Source organism: Dasypus novemcinctus, chromosome 28 (assembly GCF_030445035.2).
Source record: "Dasypus novemcinctus isolate mDasNov1 chromosome 28, mDasNov1.1.hap2, whole genome shotgun sequence".
Lineage (NCBI taxonomy): Eukaryota > Metazoa > Chordata > Mammalia > Cingulata > Dasypodidae > Dasypus > Dasypus novemcinctus.
Window position 1 is genome coordinate 28,459,000 of NC_080700.1, and position 26,822 is coordinate 28,485,821.

General features: G+C 43.4%; 1 protein-coding gene across 4 annotated transcripts in view; it reads right to left on the minus strand.

The window, feature by feature from the left end:
• Nucleotides 1-1,180: 1,180 nt before the first annotated feature.
• RNASET2 (ribonuclease T2) overlaps nt 1,181-26,822 on the minus strand; it is a 29,683-nt gene continuing 4,041 nt past the window's right edge. For 2 of the 4 annotated variants that reach the window (XR_011647713.1, XR_011647714.1), the window contains exons 3-10: nt 25,788-25,848; nt 21,880-21,935; nt 18,102-18,159; nt 13,894-13,958; nt 10,545-10,658; nt 3,930-6,582; nt 2,498-2,572; nt 1,181-1,654 (exon numbers count right to left, since the gene is read on the minus strand). Coding sequence is in view for 2 of the 4 variants with exons in the window: in XM_004476935.5 (XP_004476992.1) it covers nt 1,454-1,654; nt 2,498-2,572; nt 6,537-6,582; nt 10,545-10,658; nt 13,894-13,958; nt 18,102-18,159; nt 21,880-21,935; nt 25,788-25,848 (676 nt within the window). In the remaining 2 variants the exon portion in view is untranslated. The remainder of the gene's footprint in view (nt 1,655-2,497; nt 2,573-3,929; nt 6,583-10,544; nt 10,659-13,893; nt 13,959-18,101; nt 18,160-21,879; nt 21,936-25,787; nt 25,849-26,822) is intronic. The other 2 variants (XM_004476935.5, XM_004476936.5) reach the window with 1 other exon arrangement.

The following is a 26,822-nucleotide window of genomic DNA, read 5'->3' on the forward strand; positions in this document are numbered from 1 at the left end:
TCTCTATGTTTCCATGGGTCTGTCTGTCCCTCCATATTCCTCATGTTTATAATGGACTCCAGTAAAAGGATTAAGACCTGCCCTGGGCCACGCGCCACTTAAATAATCCAATCAAAAGTTCCCACCTACAGTATGGGAAAAATATGCCACTGGTACACGATGGACCATAGTTAGTGGTAAGAGTCTGATGAGATCTCATAATCTGTAATAAATGTTCCACAGCGGTGTGGTGTGTTAGTGAAGGGTTGTTGTATGGGAATTCTAACCATGTGCATGATTGTTTTCTAAATTCACAACTTCTGTAATAAGATTATATTAAAAACAGAAGTCCCACCTACAATAGGTCTACACCCTTAGACATGGATTAGCTCTAAGTACACGATTTTCTGGAGTCCATCAAACTACCACAAGGGGTTAGTTTTTTTAAGACCTGTGCACATTTCTGGAAGACACTGTAACAAGAAATACTTTACACTCACCTGCCAGATTATTCCTCCTTGTCCAGCTCTATAGGTTCTAAGAGGACACCTGATTGCCTCATGCAAAATGGAGTATCCGGCAAGAAAGAAATATCCTGAACTTGAACCACATGGAACAGAGAACCATCCACACTGAACTGGGGATGCTTTCAAATGCTCCCCAATATACTCCAGTGTTAGTGTGGCTGCTACTTACAAACAGATCTCTGTCCAAATAGATTCCCCCACACTACTAAGAAGGCAATGTATTCCAACAGGAAAACACAGGCAAGCAATTTTCCTCAATCAGCACATTCGCCCAAACTCAAAGGAGGCCTGCTTTAGCTTCTAAATAAAAAGAAGAGATTAATAAAAAAAAAATAGCATCTGTGGGAAGCAAATGTGGCTCAAGCAGTTGGGCTTCTGCCTACCACACGGGAGTTCCTGGTGCCTCCCAAAGACGAATAGCAAAGCATTGAGCCAATGTGATGGGCTGGCATGGCGAGCTGTCACAACAAGATGACTCAACAAGAGACACAAGGAGGAAAACATAATGAGAGACCCAACAAAGGGAGTGGCGGTGGCTCAAGCAATTAGGCACCTCCCTCCCACATGGCAGGTCCTGGGTTTGGTTGCCAATGTTGCCTAAAAAAGAAGACCAGCACACAACAAACAGACACAGCACGGGGGTGGGGAGAATTAAATGAATTAAAAAAAAAAAAAAGAGTACTTGTAAGCTTTATTTCAACCACGAGCTAGCTACTTGGGCTTGGAATATGTTGTTTCTTTCAATGCACTTAAAGTTCATTCCATTTTCAACCTGAACTCCAAAAGTCAATCCACAGGCACGGATGTGAAAACAGAACAAGCAAACAGGCTTCTATTAAAGAGTTGTACATGTGAGGCTTCGCTTTGGAGACGTTTTCTTAAAAAGCACTGCAGTTGGTGATCTCCTCTTGCTTTTCAAAACATGGAATACTTCTGAAATTTTGACATCAGCGTTTGGTCTCATCAGGTGGCGGGTAAAAGGCTGGGCCGTCTTCACAGACTGAGAGCATCGAACTGAAGGCAGCCACGCCGGCCCCTGAGGCTTCTTGCCTGGGCAGGTGCAGCTCCCCCGGCTCCGTGCAGTTTCGTAACTCTAGCTCCTTGGTGAGGCACAGCTCTATCTGCCCAAGCATCTGTACTTTCTCATCCTAAACATAAAAAAGGGAAAGACATTTTAGAATCCAGGTCTCGAATTCTCATCATGGTTTTAGAATCATGAAGTTGCAGAAGTGGAAGATGACTAAATAATGGCTAGAGATATAAGATTCCAGATACCCAAAATATTAAGAAACAAACCTCCCTTGTTTTAACAAGAAAACTGGGGAGCAGTCGTGAATTGAAGGCAGTGGCGCAAAGGGACCCACTGGAGGCAGGGGAGCTAGGCTGCAGCTCTAGTAGATCCAAGAGGCTTCTCCTACACCAATGTCGTACTTGTGTGTGCAGAAATACAGGTTTGATCTTAGGGAAAAAAAATTAACAGGAAATGTGTGCATCTAACAAAGCCTCAACTGCACACACAGCATCTATTTCAAGATATTAGGATAAGAAAATGGATGGCTTTTGTGGAGAAAAACAGGGAAACAGTTCCCTATTGCTCAAAGTTAAGTTTTTGATCAGTTGGCAAAAGAAACTACAATTTTGTCTAGAAATTGCACAAAAAAACAATTAACATGACTAAAGTTACCAGTGTAAAAGTGTAGAGATAGTCTACATTAGAACATTTTAAACCACAGTAATATTTCACCTCCCTTCTTCTCCCAGCTCCAACGTCCTTTCCAGAACAGGGATATTCTTGTTAGAAATAAGTGGCAAGGAAACAAACCCTCTTCCCGCACGATATCAAAGGAAAGTCTGCTAGTTCAAAATACACACACACACAGAGGTGCACGAACGCACGTACATACTAATTCCACTCTGCTCCCGGGAACCCTGTGTCCAGGGAGTTAAACTTGCCTTCATAATAAAACAGAAAGGAAGACAAAACACACCACCTGTTTTGGCGGAAGGCACTGGATTTTAGGTATGACTCCATATATACCGGCAAGGGCATCTTTAATATCTGAAATCTGAAATTAAATAAAGTACGTTAGACAGGAAATTTCAACAGAGAAAAAATCTAGTGTGTTCTATTTGGATTGAAACGCTTTTATTTACCTTCTCTGCAAACAAACGAAAAATCTATGATGTTCTATTCGGATTGCAATGCTTTTATTTACATTCTCCGCAAATAAACAGAAAAAACTATCAACTTCAGTACGATGCCCTCAAGGAGAGCTAGCTCAGCGATTTAGCGCTGGTTTATAGAGATGAGGACCCCAAAAGATTCTGGAACATTAGACCCCCCGGTGAGAGGAGCGATCAACTCCAGCCCTATCCGGCGCCAGGGCCCCACGAACACACACTAAGCTACCCTAAACATTTTCCAAACATTTTCACTCCCTCTCTCTCCTGAGTCTGTCTAGCTCCAAAGCTGCAGCTGACTTTCCTGCTGTCTGTCGCGAGCGCAGCCCTCTCTCCTCCCTTCCCAGCGCCGTCTTATGTAAAATGTCACACACCACACAGTGACCCCTTCCAAATGACTCCTCCTCTGCTCTTTCCCCCTCTCCAAAGCTCCCTCAGCCCTTCCCACTGTCTTCAAAGCTCTGTCCCCGTCGCCCCCTCCATGTATCCTCAGCAGACGGTGGCACCTGCGTTTGGTGGCACCTGCGACTTCACAGCGAGAGAAGCCATCGAGTCCCCTACCTCCCTGCCCCCGACTACACATTTGGCGCAGCAGATGCGTGGCCCTTTCCCTTCCTGCTCTCTCTGGAACCCATCCTGCTGCTCGTCTCTTCCTCTCGCCCCTTCCCTTCGGAGCCAAACTCCCAAAAAGACCACCGAGTTTTCAGTCCCCGCCTCATCCCTCAGCCGAGGGCAGTGTGGCTTCCCCACGCCACTGAAACGACCACTGCGGGATTACCCGCGACTTCCTCATCACAAATCCCAGTGACCCCTCCTCAGTCCTCACCGTCCCTGAGCTCCCCACAGCCTCTGACACGGCCAGCGACCTCCTCAAAACATTGTTTGCCACAGGCTTCAGTGGACGCAGTGGGTTGCCATGAGCCCCTCTTGCCTGTCTGGTGTTCCTTCTTCAACCTCTTCGGGGTTCCTTCCCTTCTGTCATTCTCCTCAAGGTTGACTTCTCCACTGTTCTTTAAGTCATCCTTCCACCCCCAAGGCTGCCACCACACAGAACTTGACCCAGATCTCTCTAGAATCCACAGCTACAGGAGAGTAGGCATCTGGATGCCTTACCAACTATCCAAAATTGAGCTAATTATCTTCCCCTCAAATAGTCCCTCCCCTTGCTGTGTTCCCAACGTCAGTAAATGGCATGACCATCCACTCTGAGGCCCAAGGCAAAATCCAGCACATTATTCTCACCTTGCCTTCTTCCTCGCCCCATGGGTCCAACCTTCAGCCAAGTCCTAAGCTTCTCAAAGACATTCCTGTCTCCCCAGCTGCACAACTGTGAGCCTGGCGGTGGTGGTTTAGAACCGTATGTACCCCCAGAAGATCATGTTCTTAAAGCTCCTCCGTTCATGTAGGTGTGAACCTATTGTAAGTCGGACCTTTTGATGAGGCTACTTCAGTGAAGGCATGGCCCAGGGTGGATCTTAATCCTCTTCCTGGAGTCCTTTATAAAAGAATGCAATTCAGATGGAGAAAGCAAGCCATGGAAGCAAGAAAATGAAAGGAGTGAAACCCACAAAGGAAGGGAGAGACCAGCAGACGCTGTCATGTGCCTTGCCAGGAGGCAGAGAAGCCATGAGTCACCGGCCGCCGGTCTCTGGAAAGAAAGCATCGCCTCGATGATGTCTGATTTGGACGTCCTCACCGCCTCAAAACTGTAAGCTCGTAGGCTGATGAAATCCCATTGATGAAGCCAACCCATTTTATTGTATCTGCTTTTAGCAGCCCAAATCAGTGTAGGCCCCTACTGCTCTCACATGGTCCCCCACAGTAGCCGCCTTCATCAGTCTCTATCTCCCGTCTCCCCCCAACTGCACATTGCAACCGTCGTGAAGCCTGAAATACAGATCTGCTCTGAATGCTCGATGCTGCCTGCCTCTCTTCGAGATGAAGTCCTAACTGCTTAATGGCACACACAAGGCCCTTGATGATCTGACTCCCGCTTAGCTCGCCAGCCTCCTACCCACCACTATGTTACAGCTCAGTCAATCGACCTGGAACTTTTTGAATTCGTTGTAGAGACGTCTCCTCTCTCATCTTGAGCCTCTGCACATGTTGGCTTCCCACCTGGGTCACCCCTTCCAAACTCCTACCCATGTTTCCAGTCTCCACTGCAACAACATCTTTTCCAGGAAATGTCCAGCAGCAGCATTTTCCCCATAAAACTGATGAGTGAGCACGTGGAAAAGATTGTCATTATGCATGGATGTCAGATGCAAAAGCAGAAAATCTGATGAGAAATCAAACTAAGTTTCATATTCATCAAGCATTTCTAGTACCTAAAAGAAGATGCACAGCAAGCATTTCTTGTCATCGTTACATTCATTGCAATTGCAATCAGTTTTCTGAACCTCAAGTCTGGGCCAAAAGGTAAAACGTGTTCCTCTCACCTATTTAAATGTGAGTCCAAATGAGGACAGACAGGGCCCTGACAACACACTGTATATGTGGCTTAATGGAAGGATGCTCAAAGGACAGAGTTACTTCCCCTAACTCACCCAGAGACTGAGAGAAATGATCAATGGACTTCTGGTGGACAAGGACAGCGGTATAAGATGCTCTAGGTTGCTGTTCCCCAACAGAAGCTTTGAGCAAGTAGCAAAAACCAGCAAAGTCATCTTCTGCAAATTTTTTCCAGTCACACCATATGATAAACATAAAACCGACAAAACGATTTTGATATGTTTCTCTAGAGCAGGAATCCGCAGACTTTCTCTCTAAAGGGCCAGACAGTGCATATTTTAGGCTTTACAGCTCGTGTGTCCATCTTTCTTGTGACTTAGCAACTATTCATCTCTGCCTACTCAACTCTGCCTTTGTGGCACCTGTAGCCATGGCAACACGTAAATAAATGAGTGTGGCCATGATCCAATAAACCTTCATTTGCAAATACAGGGTACCTGCTGAGCTGAAACTAGCTACCTTTTGTATATTGTAACCAGCCAGTAAGATGTGATCATGCTTTCATTGGTAAAGTTTTATCCTGAAGACAAGAGACTTTTCCTCAAATATAAAATGATGTTATAAAACTGAACGTGCTGTATTATAAAATTGCATGTTCCGCCGGCTCCAGCAGAATTTGAAACACACATTTCCCACCAATGGCCCTGGACGCATGGTTACCAGCCCCTCTCACCTGGACTCTTACAGCCTCCTCACTGGCTGCCCCACCTCTACCCACGTTGGCCTAAGCACAGCTGGATAAACCTTCTGAAATATCAGGACGGTCAACGGATGGCTGGAAAGGGCATGGGTCTCGGGTCTGGTTTCCAACTCTGCTTTCCACCAGCTGTGTGGTGTTGGGCACAGCCCTCAACCTCTCTGAACTTTGACAAGGAAATCAGCATCCCCTTATTCAATAGCACTTCATTCACATGTTCTAAAAATTACAAGATCTCAGCCAACAAAGGGACCCTTATTATTTTACTCTCCTGGGTTTTTCTTTTTGGAGTAATGAAAATGCTGATTGCAGTGATGAATGCACAACTCTGTGACTGTACCAAAAGCCACTGATTGTACACTGTGGATGGATGGATGGTTTGTGGAAACATTTCAATACAGTTGATTAAAAGCTTTTAAAAAGCATTGCTTTAAGTAGTCTTCAGTTTATATTCAACATATGCAAGAAAAAAATTTTTAATAAAATCTACTCACAAACATAAAAGTTAAGTGAGAGTGGCTTGCGTTGTTCTCTTTTAAACACAACTGTAGCTCACTAGCTGCAGTGACATTTTCATTTTGCCAGATATCCTCCTTTAGGAGATACACTCTAGATAAGAAATTTAAAGAAAGGCTTACCTGGTAGTAATTGAGAGAAGGTTTTATCCCCAATTTTTGGAGCATACTAAAATTTAAATGAAAAAAAAAAATTAGCTGTACAATGAAAGGCCATTTTCTTCTTTCTTTTCAACATTGTATTTCAGGGTGAAAATTAAGCAAGATATTTTTAAAGGAGACTGTTCTTTTCTACTACTTTAGACAACAAACTCTTTAGCAAAGCTGGCACTCAGCAGTTGGGCATTCCCTCAACCTCAGCAGACAGTGCTACCTGCACCAGGCATTTTTCCAGTGGAATTCTCTTCAACAGAGTGTTCCCAACGGCCCTACCAACTGGAGCTGGCACACATTTTATCACCTGTTTGCCATACCTGCTTTAAAAGATAGCTAGCAGGGAAGCAGCTGTGGCTCCATCAGTTGGGCTCCCGTCTACCATACGGGAGGCCCTGGGTTCATGTCCCAGGGCCTCCTTGTGAAGGCAGGCTCGCCCGCACACTGCGGAGAGCCGCCCGGCCTGCAGACACTGCAGAGTGCCACCCGGCCTGTAAGTGCCATGGAGAGCCAACTCAGCAAGGTGATGCAACAGAAAAGGGATTCAAGCGAGAACACAGATGAGCGCAAAGCGAATGGACGCGGAGAGCAGAGAGCAAGCAATCCGCAAGCGGGGAGGGGAAATAAAATAAATAAATAAAGACACGGAAGAACGCACAGCGAATGGACAAAAAAAAAAAAAGATAGCTAGCAAATGTTTTTGGGTTCTAGGCCTATCCTAGAAACTAGCATTAATTTAGACCTTAACTACCCGTAGCTAGCCTCAAAGCAATTCCTACAGTACTTGGTTTTAACCAGCCATAGAGAATCGCATCAAAGTAGCATAATGTTAGTTGATTATAATTATAGAGTACGATGTAAAAGTTTCTCACAGTAATCATTCCCAACATAATAATTTGCAGTTCTCCCATCGCACCTTTCTGGACTTTTCCACACAGGGTGGACAGAGACTCAGGCCGCCTCTCTAGGTACTAACAATCATCAGACAGCGAATTAGCCCGAAGGAAAGAAAACGACTGACAAGGGCATTCCTTTTTCAGCTGTAATTTGTCTTAAAGCATATTGTATGACAAGATAAGTTTCTTTAAAGACTGAAAATCAGTAAGTCTTTTTATCTTTAGGGGGTGCTCCTGGAACAAGCAGTGGGCAAGGGTCCTTGAGCACTAGAAATAGCACAAACCCCTGTAAACCTGCCCACTGTTTTCCCAGGCCTCAATTCTAAACACAGTGGTGAAATATGCTGTTTTCACTCAAAAATCTGTGGGACTTGTGAAAATCAACAAAACGTCCTTTCGTGGGCCACAAGCCCAACCTATCCAGAGCCTGCCTGGAGCAAGGCCTTCCAATGCCTGGACCTTGCATATCAGAGGTGTTAAATATTCTTATGTTCTGTCATTATAAGCAGTCATAATAAACCAGGGTTTATGTCTTTCAAAAAAACAACAAAAAACAGGAGATTATATGGCCTCTGCATTGCAGCTTATAATGTATACTGTTTACAATTCCTTTACAAGCCAGAATATTATCAAGAACCTTTTGCTAATCAGCTACATTTCACTGGTATGAATCAAATCTGCTGAAAAGATGAATCAACCCAGGCATGTGCTTCCATCCCTTGGCATACAAAAGCATCCACAAATGCAATGTGTCACCCATCTCATACAGATGGATCTTCTACTTAATTTTGATGAAAAGAAAACTAACTGCTAGTATTCTGATTGGATGGAAGGGATCAGAGAGCCTGAAAATGAAGGGGCAGAGCCTTTAAAGGTTGGCTGTGATTATGTAAAAGAACACTCCACGAATAAGGTCCTAAAATCACCAGCTAACAGAGTTCGTATTTTTTAAGTGTGCCTTTTGACCCTAGTTCTGACACTAACTAAGTTGCACAATTTGGTCCTCTAACTTTCTTTAGATCTAGTTTCAATGCCACAAAATGAATGCAGCCTCACATTCTGAAGTCTCCTCTAGCTCTTAAAATTTGCACTTCATCAAGAAAGTTACATGAACAGCAACTTGTTACAGATTCTATATAATTTCATTATGTATAGATTTTTTTTGTATAGAAAGTAGTGTATTATTGCAATAAGAGGAAAGTCATTGAAAACTTACTTCCACTTTCAAAAAATGTAGATAATACCCACTTCAAAAGTCTTTATGCACATTAACTGAGATAATGTATATAGTAAATCACCCAGACTACAGAAGAGGTGCAATTAAATAGAAATAATTGGGGGGAGCAAATGTGACTCAAGCAGTTTGTGCACCCACCTCCCATTTGGGTTTAATTCCAGTGCCTCCTTACGAAGAGCAGACAATGAGCAGACACAACGAGCAGACACAACAGACACAATGAACAGAGACAACAAGCAGACACAGTTAGCAAAAAATACAATGAGCAGAGAGATGAGGGAGCCATCTCGGGGTGGGGAGAAAAAAAATCAGAGATGGTGTAGGTCAGTGGTTAAGCATGTGCGTCACATGTATGCGGTCCTGAGTTCAATCCCCAGTACCTCCTAAAAAAATGATAAATAATCATCCCTCTAGGACTTGCAGACCAGAATCCTCTTCAGATACCCTCTATTTTGAGAGGCAGATGGGAACCTCATGGTCACAAACAATTAGTATGGGTTCAAGCTGATGATACCAGGGAGATTTCCTTTATCAAACAGGGGAAGGAAAATAAATGGAGACTGCTGAAAGTTTTAAAATATCTACATCATTCATCCCTTTATTCAACAAAGATTAAGTACCTCCCATTTATACTTCTCGAATCTTTGTAGCTGTACACACACACACACACACAAATCAGCTGTGCTAGAGTCACTGAGGAGTGGGAACAAGATCAAATGTCCCATTCTCATCCCCTGGGTGGTTGTGTCACTTAGTCTCTCACTGAACAGATGTTTCCTGAGGGAAGGCCTACTGTGTGAAAAGCATTCCTGGGAATATCATGTTTGCTAAAAGCTGTGTAGAAAGCGTATATTCTCTTTCACAGCTTCTTCAAGGAAAATCTAAAATGCTTGGCGCTCACAAAAGTAGAATTAAGAAGGCAAATCTTTAAAAAAAAAAAAAAGATTTTTTTCCCTCTAGAAACCATTCCTACAAGTTACATTTTTCTCATATGTTAGCCTGTCAAATTACCATAAAATAGTAGCAATTTTTTATGCACTTTAAAATATAAAGGAGCCTGTGTAGCTCAGTAGCTGAGTACTGGCTCCTCACATATGAGGCCCTGCGTTCAATCCCTGCCCCAGGTAACTCCAAAAATAAATTTAAAAAACATTTTAAAAATAAAATATAAAATAAAATAATAAAATAGTAGCAAAACTTGAAGAACTGCAAAATATCCCAAACCGAAGTTTTCAAAATGCCCACAGATGCAGGCCAAAGGATTAATGCCAAATTAATTTTAACCAAACAGAAAACATTATGTATTATACAAACATTATATATTCTCTTAAATCTCTCTGTCGCTCTTTGCCTTATTTCTTCGTTCTGTCAAGAAACAGCTCTGAAATAGCACATTTCAATAGAAATATAATGTCAGCCACCTATGCAATTTAAAATTTTCTAGTAGCCTTATGACAAAAAGTAATAAGAAACAGGTGAAACTAATTTTAATATATTTTATTTAACTTAATATATCCCAGATATTGTCCTTTTAACTGATAACAAATCCACAAAATTTTTTGGGTATCTTATATTTTTCAGCAGAAAGTCTTTGGAACCTGGTGTTTATTTTGCCTTACAGCTCATGTCAACTTAGACAAACCATATTCCAAGCGCTCCACCACACTCGTGGCTGGTAGCGACTGATTGGATGGGATTGCTCTGAAGTCACCCCTGGCGATTGAGGCTCTTGAACTTGAGGGAGTGAATAAGAAGTGTGGAATGCAATGATCAATAACATTTCTACATTTCTACAACAGATAGGAGCCTGTTTTTACAGACAAAACAAAAATAGAGTTAACCTACCTGTTAAGATCTAATTCTTTATACAGATCCAGGCTTGTACCAAAATATTTTTTTTCAGAATTGAGGGAGTCTAACTGGGCTGCACAGGTCCCATGTTTATCCCACTCATGCTTCCTGCAAGAATCAAAACAAACAGATTGGGAGTGGATGTAGCTCAGTGGTTGAATGCCACTTCCCACATACGGAGTCCTGGATTCAATCCCCAGTGCCTCTAAAACAAACAAACAAGAAACAAGAAATCCTGTAATGGAAAACTAATGAAACTGATTCACAATAAAAAATGTTCATTCCCTCAACGTGGGATATGACTCCCAGGGAAGAGCCTCTCTGGCACTGTGGAGCGCTACCAAGTGCTAACCAGCAATGCACTTGTAAAAAGACCTCGACCAAAAAGGAGAATCATTAAATACAAAAGAGTTTTTGCAGCTAAGACATTTCAAAGTGAGTCAGGAGGTCACTTCAGAGGTTAAACTTATACACGTCTCAGGCAGATCTCACAATCTGTCACAGTAAACAAAACCTCATATGGGGTGCTCCCAAAGGCTCTAAAAATGTCCAGACTTTATAGGCAGGCACACAGCCTCATGAAATTAGCATCCCACCAGTGGACCTTACTCTGGGAATATATGACAATGTTTCCCCAACAGAACAGAGTTAAACTCATTTATAATTACCTTACTCGTGATTCTTCTACTCTTTTTATTTGAACCTAAAATTAGCACTATACCTATTAAATATATGTCTAGAGGCTTAAATCTTCAGCCTGTTTATATCCCAGTTGAGCCCTGAATCTCAGCAGAGTTACAGCCAACACCTACTTTCCAGTTCATTGTACTCATCCAGGACAACAAACAAAATGATAATGGACAATTCCCACCCCAAAAACCAAAGAGTATCTACAATTGCAAGCAAAATAGTTCCTCCCACCTGTTCCATAAGATCTAAGCCCCCTCCTAATCTGAGCAGAGCAGGCAATGTCATCCCAAAAGCCTCAAAATTGAGGAATGAACAAACATAAGGGGGATATTTGCATATAGTTGGTATGTTATTTCTTTTACAACTAGAAGGATAAAGTTCCATATTTGCAACAGAGACAGTTATGGAAATCCCCTAAGCTTGGAAACAAGTGGCCCAGAAAACAATCTCCAAAGAGTCCTCTTTATCTTCTCGTCAAGTTTTTCACTGATTATCAATTCCACTTCATTTCTACAATTACAGCATGATCAATTAACAAAACAAAGCTGAAAAAAAAAGAGAAAATACCACTGTTCCCACACCCACAAATCTACAGAGCAATGCAAGTTCTTACACGGACAGTATTTTGCACTGAAGAATTTCATATAAAAGTTAGACTAAACAGTCATTTCTAAGGAACCAGCAAAGAGTAATTACTAAGAAATGCCTAAGGCCCATTCCCCACAGCTTTTACTAATTTTATAGCTTATATGTCCATTCTACTTATACGACTTATAATTAAAACAATAAAAAGATGGGTCGGCGAATGACAAGCAATTTTTACTCAAGAAAAACATTGTTCTTGATAATCCTTTATATTTTATCACAATTTTTAAAAAATATCTTCACATTCTTCATCTGTTTCTCACAACTCTGAGACAAAAAATATCATCTCTAATTTAGAAATGGGGAAACAGAGGCTCCCACGAAACTAGCTAAAAGAGACAATGGGGCAGGCACTTGAACTTCCTCTTTTGATTCTAAGTTCAGGTCCTTCCCCTTGCACTGTGCTGCTGTTCAATCAACTGCTAAAAGTAATTGATATCCACCTTCAGAATGACAGATAACTTGTCGATTCAGTTGCTGGTTAGAAAAACCAAACGGACATCAGGTTTCCTAAGCTTTATTAGCAATTAATTCATTAGGTTTTAATAAATAGCATTCACGCAACCTTTTATAAAGCACTTATATGCCACCTCTCAAGTAATAACCTAAATACATTATTAATTCAATGGTAAAAAGTATCCAGAGAGCCAGTTTTAAATAACTCCTTTGGTTATATGTTCCTGTACTCTAAGAAAACTAAGAGAAATTGAACACAGGAAGAATAATAATGGATAACTGTCTTTATGTAGCATAGTTTCCAGAAAGAATAACTTTCTATATTCTGTGGAGCATAAAAGGGAGATTCTCTCAAACTAATTGAAAGTGTAACATAAATTACAGGTGCCTTAATTTCTATAAAACAGGAATATTCTCAAATTCATTTCATGGGGCTGTTGGATTAAATGAGCTGAAACATACAGAGCACTTTTACATAAGCAAAAATAGCTCCTACCTCATAATAAGTATCCAATAAATGTCAATTATTATGAATTTTGGAGCAGGTTTAAATCAGTAGATGTTGGGGACAAGTATATATTAAAACATTGATATCAACTTGGTTTAAAACATATAATCATGCATACCTGGGAATTGGACATTTTTAATTTAACATCAATATTCTGAATTTCCAGCTAGCAGTGACTAAGCAAGACGGACCTAATTTTCATTCCATTTTGTTTTATTAAAAAGGCTTTTTCCTAAACGTAACTCTTTTTTTCTGACAATTCCGCACAAAACTATTTCCAGGTTAATGTTTCTCGGCAAAATTTGATTAGCTGTCATCTGAATTATAAATTATCATATTGAAGTGAGGTGGAGGAAAAAATCGTTTTCCTTTCCATTAATTTGTAAATAAAAGAAATATTAATTTTATCTTCTTAAAGTCAAGCACTGTTGTCAAAAGCAATTTTTTAAAAGCTTTCTTGAATTAAACATAGCATTTTTCCATTAGGTTCAGTCCCTCATAAACTTAAAGGTATTTAAAACAGACTGAGGGGGGAAAAAAGCCAATTGATAAAACAGACTGAGGATTTAGCCTTAAGTGAAAATTTCACTTTCTCCTCCCTAAGTCATAGGAATAAGATAATCATTTCTTCTTCTTTTTTTTTCTTAGTGTATTTCAAAACAACAGCATACTTTTTAAGAGGAATATTCTCTCTTGTCTGGTTTGAAATGACAACTTCTTAGATATTCAAGTATGTGGATTAGTCAAACCTTTGTAGAGGAATTTTTTAAAAATGAAGTATGAAGAATAGCCCATCAATTAGAAGATAAAATTATAAGGTAAATTCCAATTGCCCTCAATTTTTTATCCACTGGAGAAAGGCACCTCTATGGCAAAACGGAATCGTGTCTAGATAAAAGGCTTTCAAACTTCTCTGCAGTAGAAGCAGGTTCTACGGTCTATTATTATGCTTCCCAGAGTTCCCATTTAGAACACATTTATACAGCTTTCCCCAATTGTTATTCAAGGCTCAGGATGGCTATTAGAAAAGAAACTTACACCTACCAGAAGCGACTGCGGTTAGGATGAATTAAATCGGGCCAGAATTTCCTCATGACTGGCAAAAGATCCTAAGTATAATGAAGAAAAAAAAAATCAATTGCAGGACCTAAGTCAAAACCAAAAGGCAAATCTGATATATTAAAAGAATTTTAGCTCTGCTAATTAATTGCATTCAGGTGAGTAAAATGCATCTGGGTTTATTTTGCATGAAGTGTTTCTTAAGCTTTATCTAAAAGGGAAATGTGAGGGATCGTAAAACTGAATCCGAAAATCCAAATTCTCCTTTTCCCAGAACAGGGCGTGTTTGGGTTGGATGGTTGAGCCTCCCACCACCACTCCAGTTTGCTTTCCAATTCCTATATACCCACGAGACCAAAATGCAAAAAACTATTTGATACAAAGGCGTAGAAACAAACTTAGGATAGCTTCACTTTCTAATAGTTCTTACCATCCCCTTCAAGTCCAGATAAGTAGGAATTATTTTGAATGCCAAGTAATACCAAGACACTCTACTTCACATCTTGATTCTTATTTGGGGTTAAATGGACAGGTGAGTAATTTTCATGTTTGCTTGCTTGTCTCTGTTTTTTGTTTATTGTTATTATTATTGAAATAATAAAAATGCTCTAATGATGACATGGAGTCATCTAAGTGCTGATACCAAATATCACTGATTGTATACTTTTGATGGACTGTATGGTTCAATAAAATTAATTTGTACCAATAAAATTAATTTGTTTTAAGAAAAATAACTCAGCATTGCATGAGATCTGTGTACTTCACTGTATGTAAATTTTAAACATAAAGAAAAGGCAGTTTAAAAAAAAAAGACCAAAGCCTCCTTTGTCTCCTCAATGAACACAGCCGAGTTGGGGGATGCCCCTTGGATACATGTGTCACCGTGGAGCATCCTGGGTGACTTTAATAATATTTGCGTAACAAGGAGGCCAACCGCTATAATAGAGAGATATTAATATTTAGGGAGGCATTAGATAAAGTAACAATTAAGCATTTTAAACCATTGACTAAGTTAAACAACTTGAATAAGGAAACGATTTTAAAACTACCTTCGCTTCCCTCTTCTGCGCTCAGCCCCACTTCCTTCTGCTCAGCTCCAGGCTGCACCAGGCCTCGGGGAGTGAGCCTGAGCAGAGGCCACTTGTTGCCCACGCAGGCCCCTTTCTTTTGGGCCAAATGCTAAACTGGACGTTTCGCAGTGAAAACAAGTAAACCAGGACCTCCTGAACACCCTACCGTCACCCTGCCAGTCGCCGAATCCAAAAGGCAGCGTCTGCCTTCTCTTCACGGAGCCTCTCGGGAGTGTGCGGCCACGTTAACCGCTCCCTCCTTCGTGAAACTCTCGTTCTTCCGGTGTTCCTCCTTCTGTACCTCTGTGCCCCATTTTCTCTCCTGCTCTTTTTTTTTTCTTAAGTTATTTTTTATTTTTAAAGAAGTTTTAGACCACATAAATGTCACCTCAAAAATATAGGGGATTCCCAAATACCCCTCCCCACACTTTACCCCATGAACATTTCATTAGTGTGGTCCGTGTGTTACGACTGATGAACACATGTTGAAGCATGCTGCTAACCACGGACTACAGTTTACATTATAGTTTACACTTTGCACCACTCCATTTTAGAGGTTTTGACAGAATGTCTAATGGCCTGTATCCATCATTGCAATGTCAGGCAGGACAACTTCAATGTCCCCAAAATGCCCCATGTCACACCTCTTCTTCCCTTTCCGTCCCCTCAGAACCTCTAGTGATCAGTGTCTTTATATCAATGATACACGTTCTTCCATTCCTGGAATAAAATGTTTCTTTCAGTCCATAGTTGCCTTAGCCGTTCGGTTTGCTCTTTCCTCAGTCTTGAGGATCTGGGGAGGGCGATGCCCGCTCTCTTTCTGATTGAGAGGGGCTTAGACCCCACGGGCAGATTCTCCTGCTTTTAAAGACAGGGATTGATTCCTCAAGGCTTGCTGCTGGCTTCTCTGCTCTATCCACGCTCCCCTCCCAGGCTTTCATTTCCTGCCTTTATGCCAGTTTGGGCCACATTTCCATCTCCAACCCAGGCCTCTCTTCTAACATCCTGGACTAACTGTCTGCTCTCCATCAGCACCTGCGAGTTCAAGGGCACTTCAGATCCAAGTCCGAAAGCTCATCCTCGCTCTGCCCCGGCAGCCCCATTCCCCTGCCCACCTTCCCTGTGGCAATGAATGAACCCAAGTCCGCCTAGTGAAGGAAGCACGGACCCCGCCCTTCCTGATGCCGCCTCGCTCACCCTCACGTCGATCAATCACTAACACCCTGTGCCCTCCCTCCGCTTCTGGGCCTCGACCTGGTCATGCTCTGCACTTGTCACGGGGCCCCTGCAGGAGCCTCCTAACTCATCTCTCCACATTTCTGCACCCGCGCCCCGTGCCACCTACACAGGGCGAGCTTTCGAGAACGCGCATTTGATCATTTTGCTCTCCAGCTCAAATGCTTTCAATGACTTCCTGTAAAACTAAAATAGCAATTCTTAACCCAGCGCACACAGTTCTGCACGATCTGACCCAAATACCAACCTGGCTCATTTCTCACCATCCTCCCACCAGCTCCGGCAGCCTGAGCCACCCAACGGCTTCCTACCCACTTCTCAAACGCTCCCCACTCTACCTCAGGACCTTTGCACAAGCTGCTTTCCCATCACTAAAAGGCCTTCAGATTCCAGCTCAAATATCACGGCCTCAGAGGAGCCTAGTGCAGGCCCACCTACACTAAGCTCTGCTTGTACTGTCCTCCAAAAGCCCTCATCCGTTTGGAACTGCGTGTGTGTGATGACTTCCCCCAACTGACTGCAAGCAAAGCGGGCCAGAGACCACTTCGGACTGTGCTGCTCGACAGGGTGTCTCCAGCACCCAGCACAGGGCCAGGCAAACTGATTATACTCTTTTCGAGTAAAACCATCTTTAATTCCACGGTAAGATCACAAATAAGGAGCAGGAATGACCCGGGGTATGAGTGGGAGTTAAAACGCGTCCTCGAGGAGGGAAATGGGGCTGAGAAACAAGGCTTCAGGGCACGCTGAGTAACTGCTAGGGGGTGATCCCAGGAGCCTCCAGGCCTCCTGGCTCGTGCCAGGAAAGGCCCTTCCCGCAAGGACAAAAGGAGAACAGGACTCGGTTTGGGTTTGAACCGAGGATGCATTCTGGAGCTAATGACCCTGTCCTGGGATTCTAGCAAGTCCTGATTCTACCTCCCATTTTCAAGGGCGTCCCGTGCACCTCCTGGGCCCTGTCCTGTAAAGCCAGGCTCTACTTACACTGCCATAGGATTACTTATGCACAGGGACTCCTTGGCGTCTCCTAAGGATGGAGGAGCTTGTGTGTAGGGGGCGGGGGGTTGTCGCATGTTCCGTATACGGTAGTGGAGCCACCGACTGTCGGAAAGGAGCCCTTCTGCTCATGTCCCTTATAAATTCCAGTCCTTTCAATCAGTCTTTAATAGAAGTTGCATTGTGTTTTTTTTTTGAGGTACCAGGACCTCATAGGTGGGAGGCTGGTGCTCAACCACCGGGTCACATCCGCTCCCTTGAGTTGTTTTTTTCATTTGTTTGCTTGTTGTTGTTTGCTTGTGTTTCTCTCTAGGGGGCACCAGGAACCAAACCCGGGACTTCCCGTGTGGGAGGCGGGTGCTCAACTGCTTGAGCCACGTCCATTCCCCTAATATGTACTAGAAAAGGCCCATTATTGCCTCCTTGCTCGTAATCCCTACTTAGAAACCTACCCCAACTAGCGCCGGAGAGGAAAGTCCATGGCACCGTGTGTCCCTGTCCTCCAAGCCACTTGAAGACACCTAACCCGTATGCCATGCCAGCCTGAGTCTCCCTGCCGGTCACGGGTCTGGGCAGTGAGCAGGGGACGCCACGTCAATGCAGTGGGCTCTGGGGCCGGAGCAGCTTTCCTCAGCATCTGACGCCTCGTCAAAGCGCTCACTCGGGAAGTTGGTTTGGGCCCAGGGTGGGGGAGGAGAAAGGTCAGTTTTTATTTACCTTGTGGGATTTTTTAACACACCCATAATTACCAAACATTACCAGGGGGTTCTGTCCTGGTGGAGAGATTCGACACCCCATAATTCTACAACATGACTGTGAAAGTGCATTTATGAAGAAAATAGTAAATCTTGTTCAACATTCGGCAGTAGTAATATAATTAAAAATTAATACCTCAATCTCAGTTAAGTTAAAGGGCCATGATCCATTGCAATCTTCCGCTTTATCGGGCCTTGAAATTCAAATAAAAAAAATAAAATAAAGAGAAATTAGTCTTGGCAAGGATGGCTTCTATACATCAGAAAACTCTTGAAGCACATGAAAGTCACCGCCTGCGTAAGGTCCACAAAAATAAAATAAACTCTGATTGTGAATTCCTTATGCTGTGTAGCAAGGTAACAAGAACACTCAGATACAAAGGGACATGGTTTGAGTCTCTTTTTGAAGAGGAAAGAAGTTGTGCTAAAAATGTCTAGGCAGGCAGCGGACTTGGCCCAGGAGTTAGGGCATCCGCCTACCAATGGGAGGTCCATGGTTCAAGCCCCGGGCCTCCTTGACCCGTGTGCAGCTGGTCCATGCGCAGAGCTGATGCGCGCAAGGAGTGCCCTGCTATCCAGGGTGTCCCCGTGTAGGGGAGCCGCACGCGCAAGGAGTGTACGCCATAGGGACAGCCGCCCAGTGCCAAAGAAAGTGCAGCCTGCCCAGGAGTGGCGCCGCACACACGGAGAGCTGACATGTCAAAATGACGCAACAAAAAGAGACACAGATTCCCGTGCCACTGACAACAACAGAAGCGGACAAAGAAGAACACACAGCAAATAGACACAGAGAGCAGACAACCAGGGTGGGTGGGAAGGGGAGAGAAATAAATAAATAAATAAATCTTAAAAAAAAAAGTAATTGAACTTGAATATTACATATTAAAAAAATATAGCTAGGCATAATTCCAACAGGTGGAGGAAGCAGAATGAAGAGCAGAATGGGGGCGTCACAGTCAGGCTGGGAGGGGCTCTGACCTTGGCCGTTTCTCGCCCAGCGATCTTAAGTAAACCTCCATTTCCACAGATGTAGTAGGAGGACACCACGTGCACCGAGCTCTTTAAACTGCTATGGGGATTCGACGAGGTGACACAGAGCACCTGCTCTGCAAAGCGCCTGGCATATGACGTCAGCTCAGCAAGTGTGATTTTTTAAATACCAACACGCTCCCCTTCTCTGCTTCGAACTTTAGGTCCATCCTCACATTTCCACGCTGGCCGAGCCACCAGAAGCCTGCGCAATCTTCACCCACCCGGGACAAGAGAAGGTGGCTCTGTCCATTTTTATTCCAGCCTCAGAAACGAAGCAGTGATGAGGAGCCAGGACACAATCACAGCCTTGGAAGGCATCAGAGGTCAATGCGTGAAGTCAAAGCAAGTCCAGGGTTCCGGTGTGGGTTTGTCCTTTATGTGGTCCCCAGAAAATTAGGTTTTCAAACTGACCCTATTGTGAACCTTCGGTTAGATCAGATCAGGTAAGGGCCATTTGATTAGACTGCTCCTGGGGTGGAACTTAATCCTCTTATGGGAGTCCTTTATAAATGGAGGAATAAAATCTGCAGACCCAGGAAAAAAGCCACAGAGACAGAAGCCAGGGAGACGCGCTGGCAACGCCACAGTGCCCTGCCTCGTGCCTGATCACCCGCTGTCGAGCTCGGGGACAAAGTGAGCCTGGAGGGCAAGGCAGAGTCGCCACTGCGCCTTGCCACCGGCGGGCACCCGGCAGCGCCAGCAGCCGACTTTCAGGGAGACAGCAGCTCTGAGGATGCCTTGATTTGCACCTTCTCACAGCCTCAGAACTACAAGCCTTTTTGTTTTTTTTGAAAGGCATGGATGGATTTTATTTATTACCCTATATCTATGATTTAATTTGAGGTAAAATATAAACAACCCATAAAAATGCCTACTTTGCTACCATGTAATATAATTCTCCACTGTGAAAATTGTAATACGCTAATGAGAACTCTATGCCATCACATACTCCAGGCTTTTTCATACAGGTGGTATTTTACAACTCTTACTGTTTGTGAAATCTCAGCACATGTAAGATTCTCCTACAACTGGCGAAGCTATCAGAGGGTGCGTAATTAGCTTATTTACACCCCACCCTGGAGCCTTAATGTCACAAGCAGAATTATAAAATAATGAAGGCAATGAAATCCCCTTGAGCCTGATCAAAGTTGGGGCAGTGTTTCAAAGAATGCCACGCCACAACAGGTTACATGATAGTGAGGCTGCAGTGTCATTTAGCTTGCCCAAATACTCATACCTCATCTTAAGGCTCTGATACACCATGCATTTTATTTGGACAAAAAGTAAAAGTAGAAGAGGTTCCCTGTAATTCACGTATAATCCACGTGCTGAAATTGGTACTATAAGATTTTAACCTAATACGCTCCTGTTGTAAAAGTCAGCCCATCTCTGGCATATTGCATTGGCAGCCTTTAGCAAACTGAAACAGTCCCCGAGGCCACAGTGTCTGACAAGGCCACCCAATGAGCCTGTGGCTAAGGCAGAACTAGAAGCCAGGTCACCACATTTCAGTTTAATTGTTCCCCACCAGTCCTTGTTCCTAAGGGGTAAGCATGTACCGGCAAAACCCAGGGCACCCCCTCTCCTCTCCTCTCCTCACAGCCAGTCCCTTGACCGGGAAAAGAAATGCTTAGAATTTAACGTCACAAATACACACACAAATAACAAAAGAATAAATAAAACAAGATGCAGGCAAAAACAGAAATATGCATTCGGATGTCTGTAAAGTATGTATAATATATATATATATACACACACATGAACATATATAGTACAAATACTGTAGACTATACACACACACATAATATTTCAATAGGATTTACTTATATTTAAGTAATGTTTACTTTTAGTTATATATTTATTTCTTATCCCTTGTAGCAGTTTGATATGGTTATGAATTCCAAAAATAGATACTGGATTATGTTTGTAATCTGGTCTGTACCTGGGCCTGATTAAGTTATGATTAGGGCTTTGATTGGGCCACGTCATTAGGGCATTGAGTCCCCACCCCTAGGTGGGTGGGGACTCACAGATAAAAGGCATGGCAAAGGACAGAGTTGAGGGTTTTTGATGTTTGAGTTTTGATGTTAGAGTGTGATGCTGAAGCCTTAAACTGGAGACCCAGGAAGTAAGCTCACAGAGGAAAGAGAAGCCAGCCCCAGGAAGGGAGGAACCCAGGAAGCCTGAACCCTCACAGACATCAGCAGCCATCTTGCTCCAACACGTGAAAATAGACTTTGGTGAGGGAAGTAACTTATGCTTTATGGCTTGGTATCTGTAAGTTCCTACCCCAAATAAATACCCTTTATAAAAAGCAAACAATTTCGGTATTTTACATCAGCACCCCTTTGGCTGACTAATACACTCCTGAAAGGACAAAATGAGGAAACTAAAATGGCATGCTCCTCAATTATACCCTGAATAACTAAACTCATATTTAAAATATATTGCTACAGGAGAGTGTGGGCTATGATGTGGACCACTGACCATGAGGTGCAGCGGTGCTCAGAGATGTATTCACCAAATGCAATGAATGTCTCATGATGATGGAGGAGATTGTTGCTATGGGAGGAGGAGTGGGGTAAGGGGGTTGGGGGGCATATGGGGACCTCATATTTTCTGAATATAATAAAAATATAAATAAATAATTTAAAAAAAAAATTTTTTTTTAAATAAAATATATTGCTAGTGTTTGATCAAAACAGAACCAAAACAAGAGAGTTAGGGTTATGTTAGAAAGACTAAAGATATTTTTAAATAAGAATAAACTTCTAAAAAAAAAACAATAGGTATAAATATTAAGATTAGACTCAAGTTAGACTTTCAGGTTAGCTTGTTTCTTCTGACCGTTTAATTGGATTATAATCACTTTAGATGCTTACCATAATCCATGTATTGTCCAGTAATCTGGAGGATGTGTGCATTCATTTTCAATTTCCTAGGGAGAAAAGACATACACACAATAATTGGTTCACTGTTTGCTTAAATACATTTAGCAGCTTTTCTTTTCTTTTGACTTTTTTCAGCAACATACAGTTACAATCTTAGCACAAGATAAACCCAGTGCTCTTTTACAATAAAGTCATACCAGCAATACATTTATGAGGCAACTATACCAGGTCTGGATTTTCTATTTGAAATGCGTAGACCGATCTTCAAACAGTTTAACTTACAGAACCAGAAATCTATTTTTGCTCTTTGCATATGCTTGCCAATTAGGTCAACCTGATGGAAACATTCATATTTGCCCATGAATTATTTTCTTATCATCCAATCAAAAATGTTTGAGAACAAAAGTTTCACAATATCCTCCTAAACTATCAAGCTTGTTCAGTTACCAGGTCCATATAAGGTAGGGAAAAATTTGGAGTCAACAGAAAATGCCAAGGTGAAATAAGAGTATATTCTTAGGTTCAATAATAAAGATAAAAGTCTCACTACAACACTTTTTAGGGATCTCTAAAGTGTTTAGCTAAAATGGAACTTTTCCAAAATAAAGAGAGCAAGAAATACATTTCAGCTATCAGACCAGATAAGACAGAACTACTACCCAGTCCCCCAGCAGCTAATAAGCAAATACAAAGGAGGTATTTGAGTCTGGCCAGGAAGCAGGACACACCAAGCTCAGTTTGCCTAATCCTTTGCTCTCTGAATCACCCTTGGGTGGGGACACAATTCTTTTCAGGATTAGTCTGTAAATGACTGTAGGCTTTGTTTAGATGCCTGAAATATCTGCTGTTGAGAAGAAATGCAGGCAACTGCCAGGAAATGACACAGCAAAAGAACTAGAGGGGAAAAGTAGGGTCACAGAATGTTCAAAGTCATGTATTTCACCTCTCCCTACATGCCAATTTTATCAATGAGGAATCCGAAGTGCAAAGCAGTTGGATAATTTGCTTTTAAAAGCCAAGCCTCAAACTCAGGTCTCTTTTGTCCAATGTCTTTCCACGTACCACTTTCTACCGGCGACCAGTAGGCTCCACATTCTTGCATTCAGGCAAAAGTATTCAGAGAGCTCTAGTACATGCAGGAAACTGCCTGAGCCTCGGAGATGCAAGGGAGAACAAAACAGAAAAGATCCCAGTGCCAGTAACATATACCACACTCATCAAAGGCAGCCCTGGAGTTTTGGGGGGAAGGAGCCCTGGAACAGTCCTTGCTACTTTAGGATGACATCTTGAATAGAATAACGGATTTCCTCCTGCAGTGGCCGCCCTTCTTTGAAATTAATTTCCTAATGATGACTGTTTGCTATAATTGATTTTTTTAAAAATTTCATTTATGAAGCCTCAAGGCACCAATGTACTTGCACGTGTGATATTTACACTCGGAGCACAGGAATACACCCTCATTCCGTCAAGGAAACGTCTCATCCAACAAATGCCCTTGTTCCATGCCCTGAAGACAGATCCTCTGGGATCTAGGCTTAAGATCTGGACGCTTTACATGCAGTTCTTTCCTGTTAGAACTGATGACTCCCGCAATTCTTAACTGTCCTAGAAGAGCAAACTCGATTTCAAACAAATCTAAAAACTGATTACACGCCAGCTCAATTCCATTCCCAGCCACCTCCACTTCCTACCCCAAAGCACAGAAACAGAACTAGAAGGAAGAGACAACATGTTCCAACGTTTGGAAATCTAGGAAACAGGGTGGTCGAATGCAATAAGAGAGACATGGTTAGAAATGAGGGTTCCCAGAAGAAAGATGATAAAAGTAGCCTTTCCATTTTCATTTGTCTGCAGATGACAATAAATCATTCAGTGGTGTTAACAGTTGAATTGTTACTGGGTTGATGTCCTAATCGCCAGCACCTTAGAACGTGACCCTTGGAAATAGGGTCATTACAAGCATTAGGCAACTTAAAATGAGGTCATAGTGGAGTAGCCTAAGCCCTTAATTCATTGCCTGGTGTCCTTATAATGAAGGGGGGAGGTGACAAAGGGGAGATGGCCGTGTGACAGGAGAGGCTGAAATTGAAATGCTGCCTCTGTGAGCCAAGGAACATCAAATACTGCCAGCCACCACAAGGTGGCAGGAGAGAGGCAAGGGGCAGACTCTTCCCTGCAGATTTCAGCAGAAGCGTGGCGAGGCTGACACCTTGACTTCGGACTTTTGCCTCCCGAACTACGAGACCATGAATTTCTGTAGTTCTATGCCACTTAGTCCTAGGACAGAACTAAGCAACTAAGACGGTGGGAAAGAAGGTCATTATTGCTCAAAAAACAGAAGCAACATCAAAAGACTCGCTTGTGGGAGCAGATGTGGCTCAACTGGTTGAGCACCCGCTTCCCACACAGGAGATCCTGGGTTTGGTTCCCGGTGCCTCCTGAAAAAACAAACAAGCAAAACAAAGAACTAACTCAGGGACACAGATGTGGCTCAGTGGTTAGGTGCCAGCTTCCCACATACGAGGTCCTGGGTTCAATACCTGGCCCCAGTACCTAAAATGAAAGGTTTCTGTGCTCCTAACATCACATGAAATAATCAAGTTACTCCACACCAACTATTAGCTACTTCCAGCTAACACTCACTAAAAGAAAAGGCTTCAATATTTAGGGCCCTGAGCCAAGATCCTAGAAACTCTGCCAGTAAAATTAGAGCTAGCTCACCAGTGTGATGACATACTTTCGAGTCACTGTGTTGCGGGAAAGAGTCAAGTTTAATTTTCACAAAGGGAAGCCAGAGCCGCTCTGCCATTGGAGGAGGGAGGGTAGGGGTTCCAGCAGCTTCTGCGCACCAAGATTTTGAAAAGTGGCCCTGAAATGATGGAGGGCCAATGGTGCACATAGGGGGCGGGGCTAGAGCAGGGAGAGCCAATGGTGAGTGCTGGGGGAGGGGTTAGAGCAGGGAAAGCCAATGGTGAGTGCCGGGGGTGGGGCTAGAGCAGGGAGAGCCAATGGTGCATGCTGGGGGTGGGGCTAGAGCAGGGAAAGCCAATGGTGCATGCTGGGGGTGGGGCTAGAGCAGGGAGAGCCAATGGTGAGTGCTGGGGGCGGGGCCAGGAGTGAAAGTGGGCGCCAAATTTGAAAACAGCGCCAGGGGTGAAAGCAGCACCGAGCCCACCCAGCTGGCGGGAGCATAGGGAAGGGAAAGCCAGTGAATCAGAGTGGGAACAGGGAAAGTTAGCTCTCTCAGATAGGCTGTAACCCCTGAAGTACCCAATCAGTGGGGAACAGGGGAGGGACCCGCGAGTTAGGTTTAGGTTATAAATATTACTGTTTCTTGTTTGGCACCAGCAATTTTGTCCAGGTCAAGCGCCCAGTTCTTGCAAGATGTTAATAAAATTCTTTTCTCCTCCACAATCAGGCGAGCTTTTCTTTTCTTACAGGTGCAGCGTTCTTTCTAACGGTGTGGCAACACGAGGGTCGGCTCTACTCCGTGCCCATGAGGACGCAGAGCCCCGGGCAGGGTCCTGGGAGGGCGGGCGAAGGTACTGAGGTAAAGAGCCTCAGCTCTGAGGCCCTAAAAATAACACGGGGACTCGGGGAGAGCAGCCTGAGGAGAATGGATGGCCCCCGGGTAGGCAGAGCAAAGGAGGAAGTGACTGCTCTTCAGGCCTCAGCCCCTCCTGGGAGAGCCCTCTCAAGAAGGCCCCCCGCACAGCTCAGCCCACTGCCCTCCTAAGAGAACGTTCTCCTGACTGGAAGGCAACGCTCTGCTGGAGCTGCCACAGCCCTCCAACCACCCCCCCAGATCCAGGAGGATGTGGGGGCCTCAGCACACCACCACCGGCCCCTTGGAAGGGTTGTGCTGGCTCAAAAGCACCCGGCCTGGGCAAAGCACTCACCTTGCACACCGTCGTAGGCCAGTGGTGAACCATAATTAGTTTTTTCCACTCATGGCTGCCACTGTGAAAAGACAAGGAACGCGTTTTTTTACCCCTGAACTATTCCAACAGTACCAAGAAGAATGGAAAACACCCAAAGAAGAAAATGAATTCATCCACCCCTCATTCTATCCCTCATTCAGTCCACACGAGTGGCAGCTGCTACTGGGAGCCAGGGATCCTGAGGTGAAGAGACAGAACGCCCCATGAAGGGAGAAGAGAGACTCCAAAGTGTGGGAATGAGCCGGAAAAAGCCTTTCTCCTCGGTCCGTTCAAGCCTTTCTCCTTAGTTCACTCAAGCAAATGCAGAGCGCTAATCCCACCTCTGCATTTGTGGTATCCCCAAAGGCCCTGAAAGCTGAGCAATCTGTGGTAAATCATTCCGCGCCAAAACATGCCTCTGTCTGACTGAGGATGTTCGTTTGCTCCTGCACAGAATGAGGATGTTTGGGATGGTCAGTGATATCTGAGTGCTTCAAACGTCAGCAGGGTTGTTATAGAGAAGACGGTCTACACACGGCACTGACTTCCTAAAATCAGAAAATTCCGAAACTCATCTGACTCTAGAAGTTTCCTCTAAAGGAAACTTCTTCCTCAGAAGACTCCGGAAGGAGGCCTCCAACTACGCCGACGAGGCTTAACCTACAGAGACCATGAAGCAGAAGTGTAGCTTGCAAAAAGTACTCCCTGTCTAGATGGGAAAAGTCACCAGCAATGCAGAATTAACTCAAGTTGACTCTTAACCCAGGATCAATTAAATTTAGAATAAGATTCAAAGTAAATTAGAGCCCAGAGCTTACACATTAACTCGTGTAAATAATTAAGTACTGACGAATATGTATGGGAGTCACAATTAAGATGTTATGAAAAATTAATTATACGTCTGAACTAACGATGCCAGCTCTCCGTATAAAAGAAAAAAGGAAATGAATGCCAGCAGGAGAATATTAGTGCTGGGAAACTGTCAAGGACTGTTTTTCCAGGTACAAAAACTAT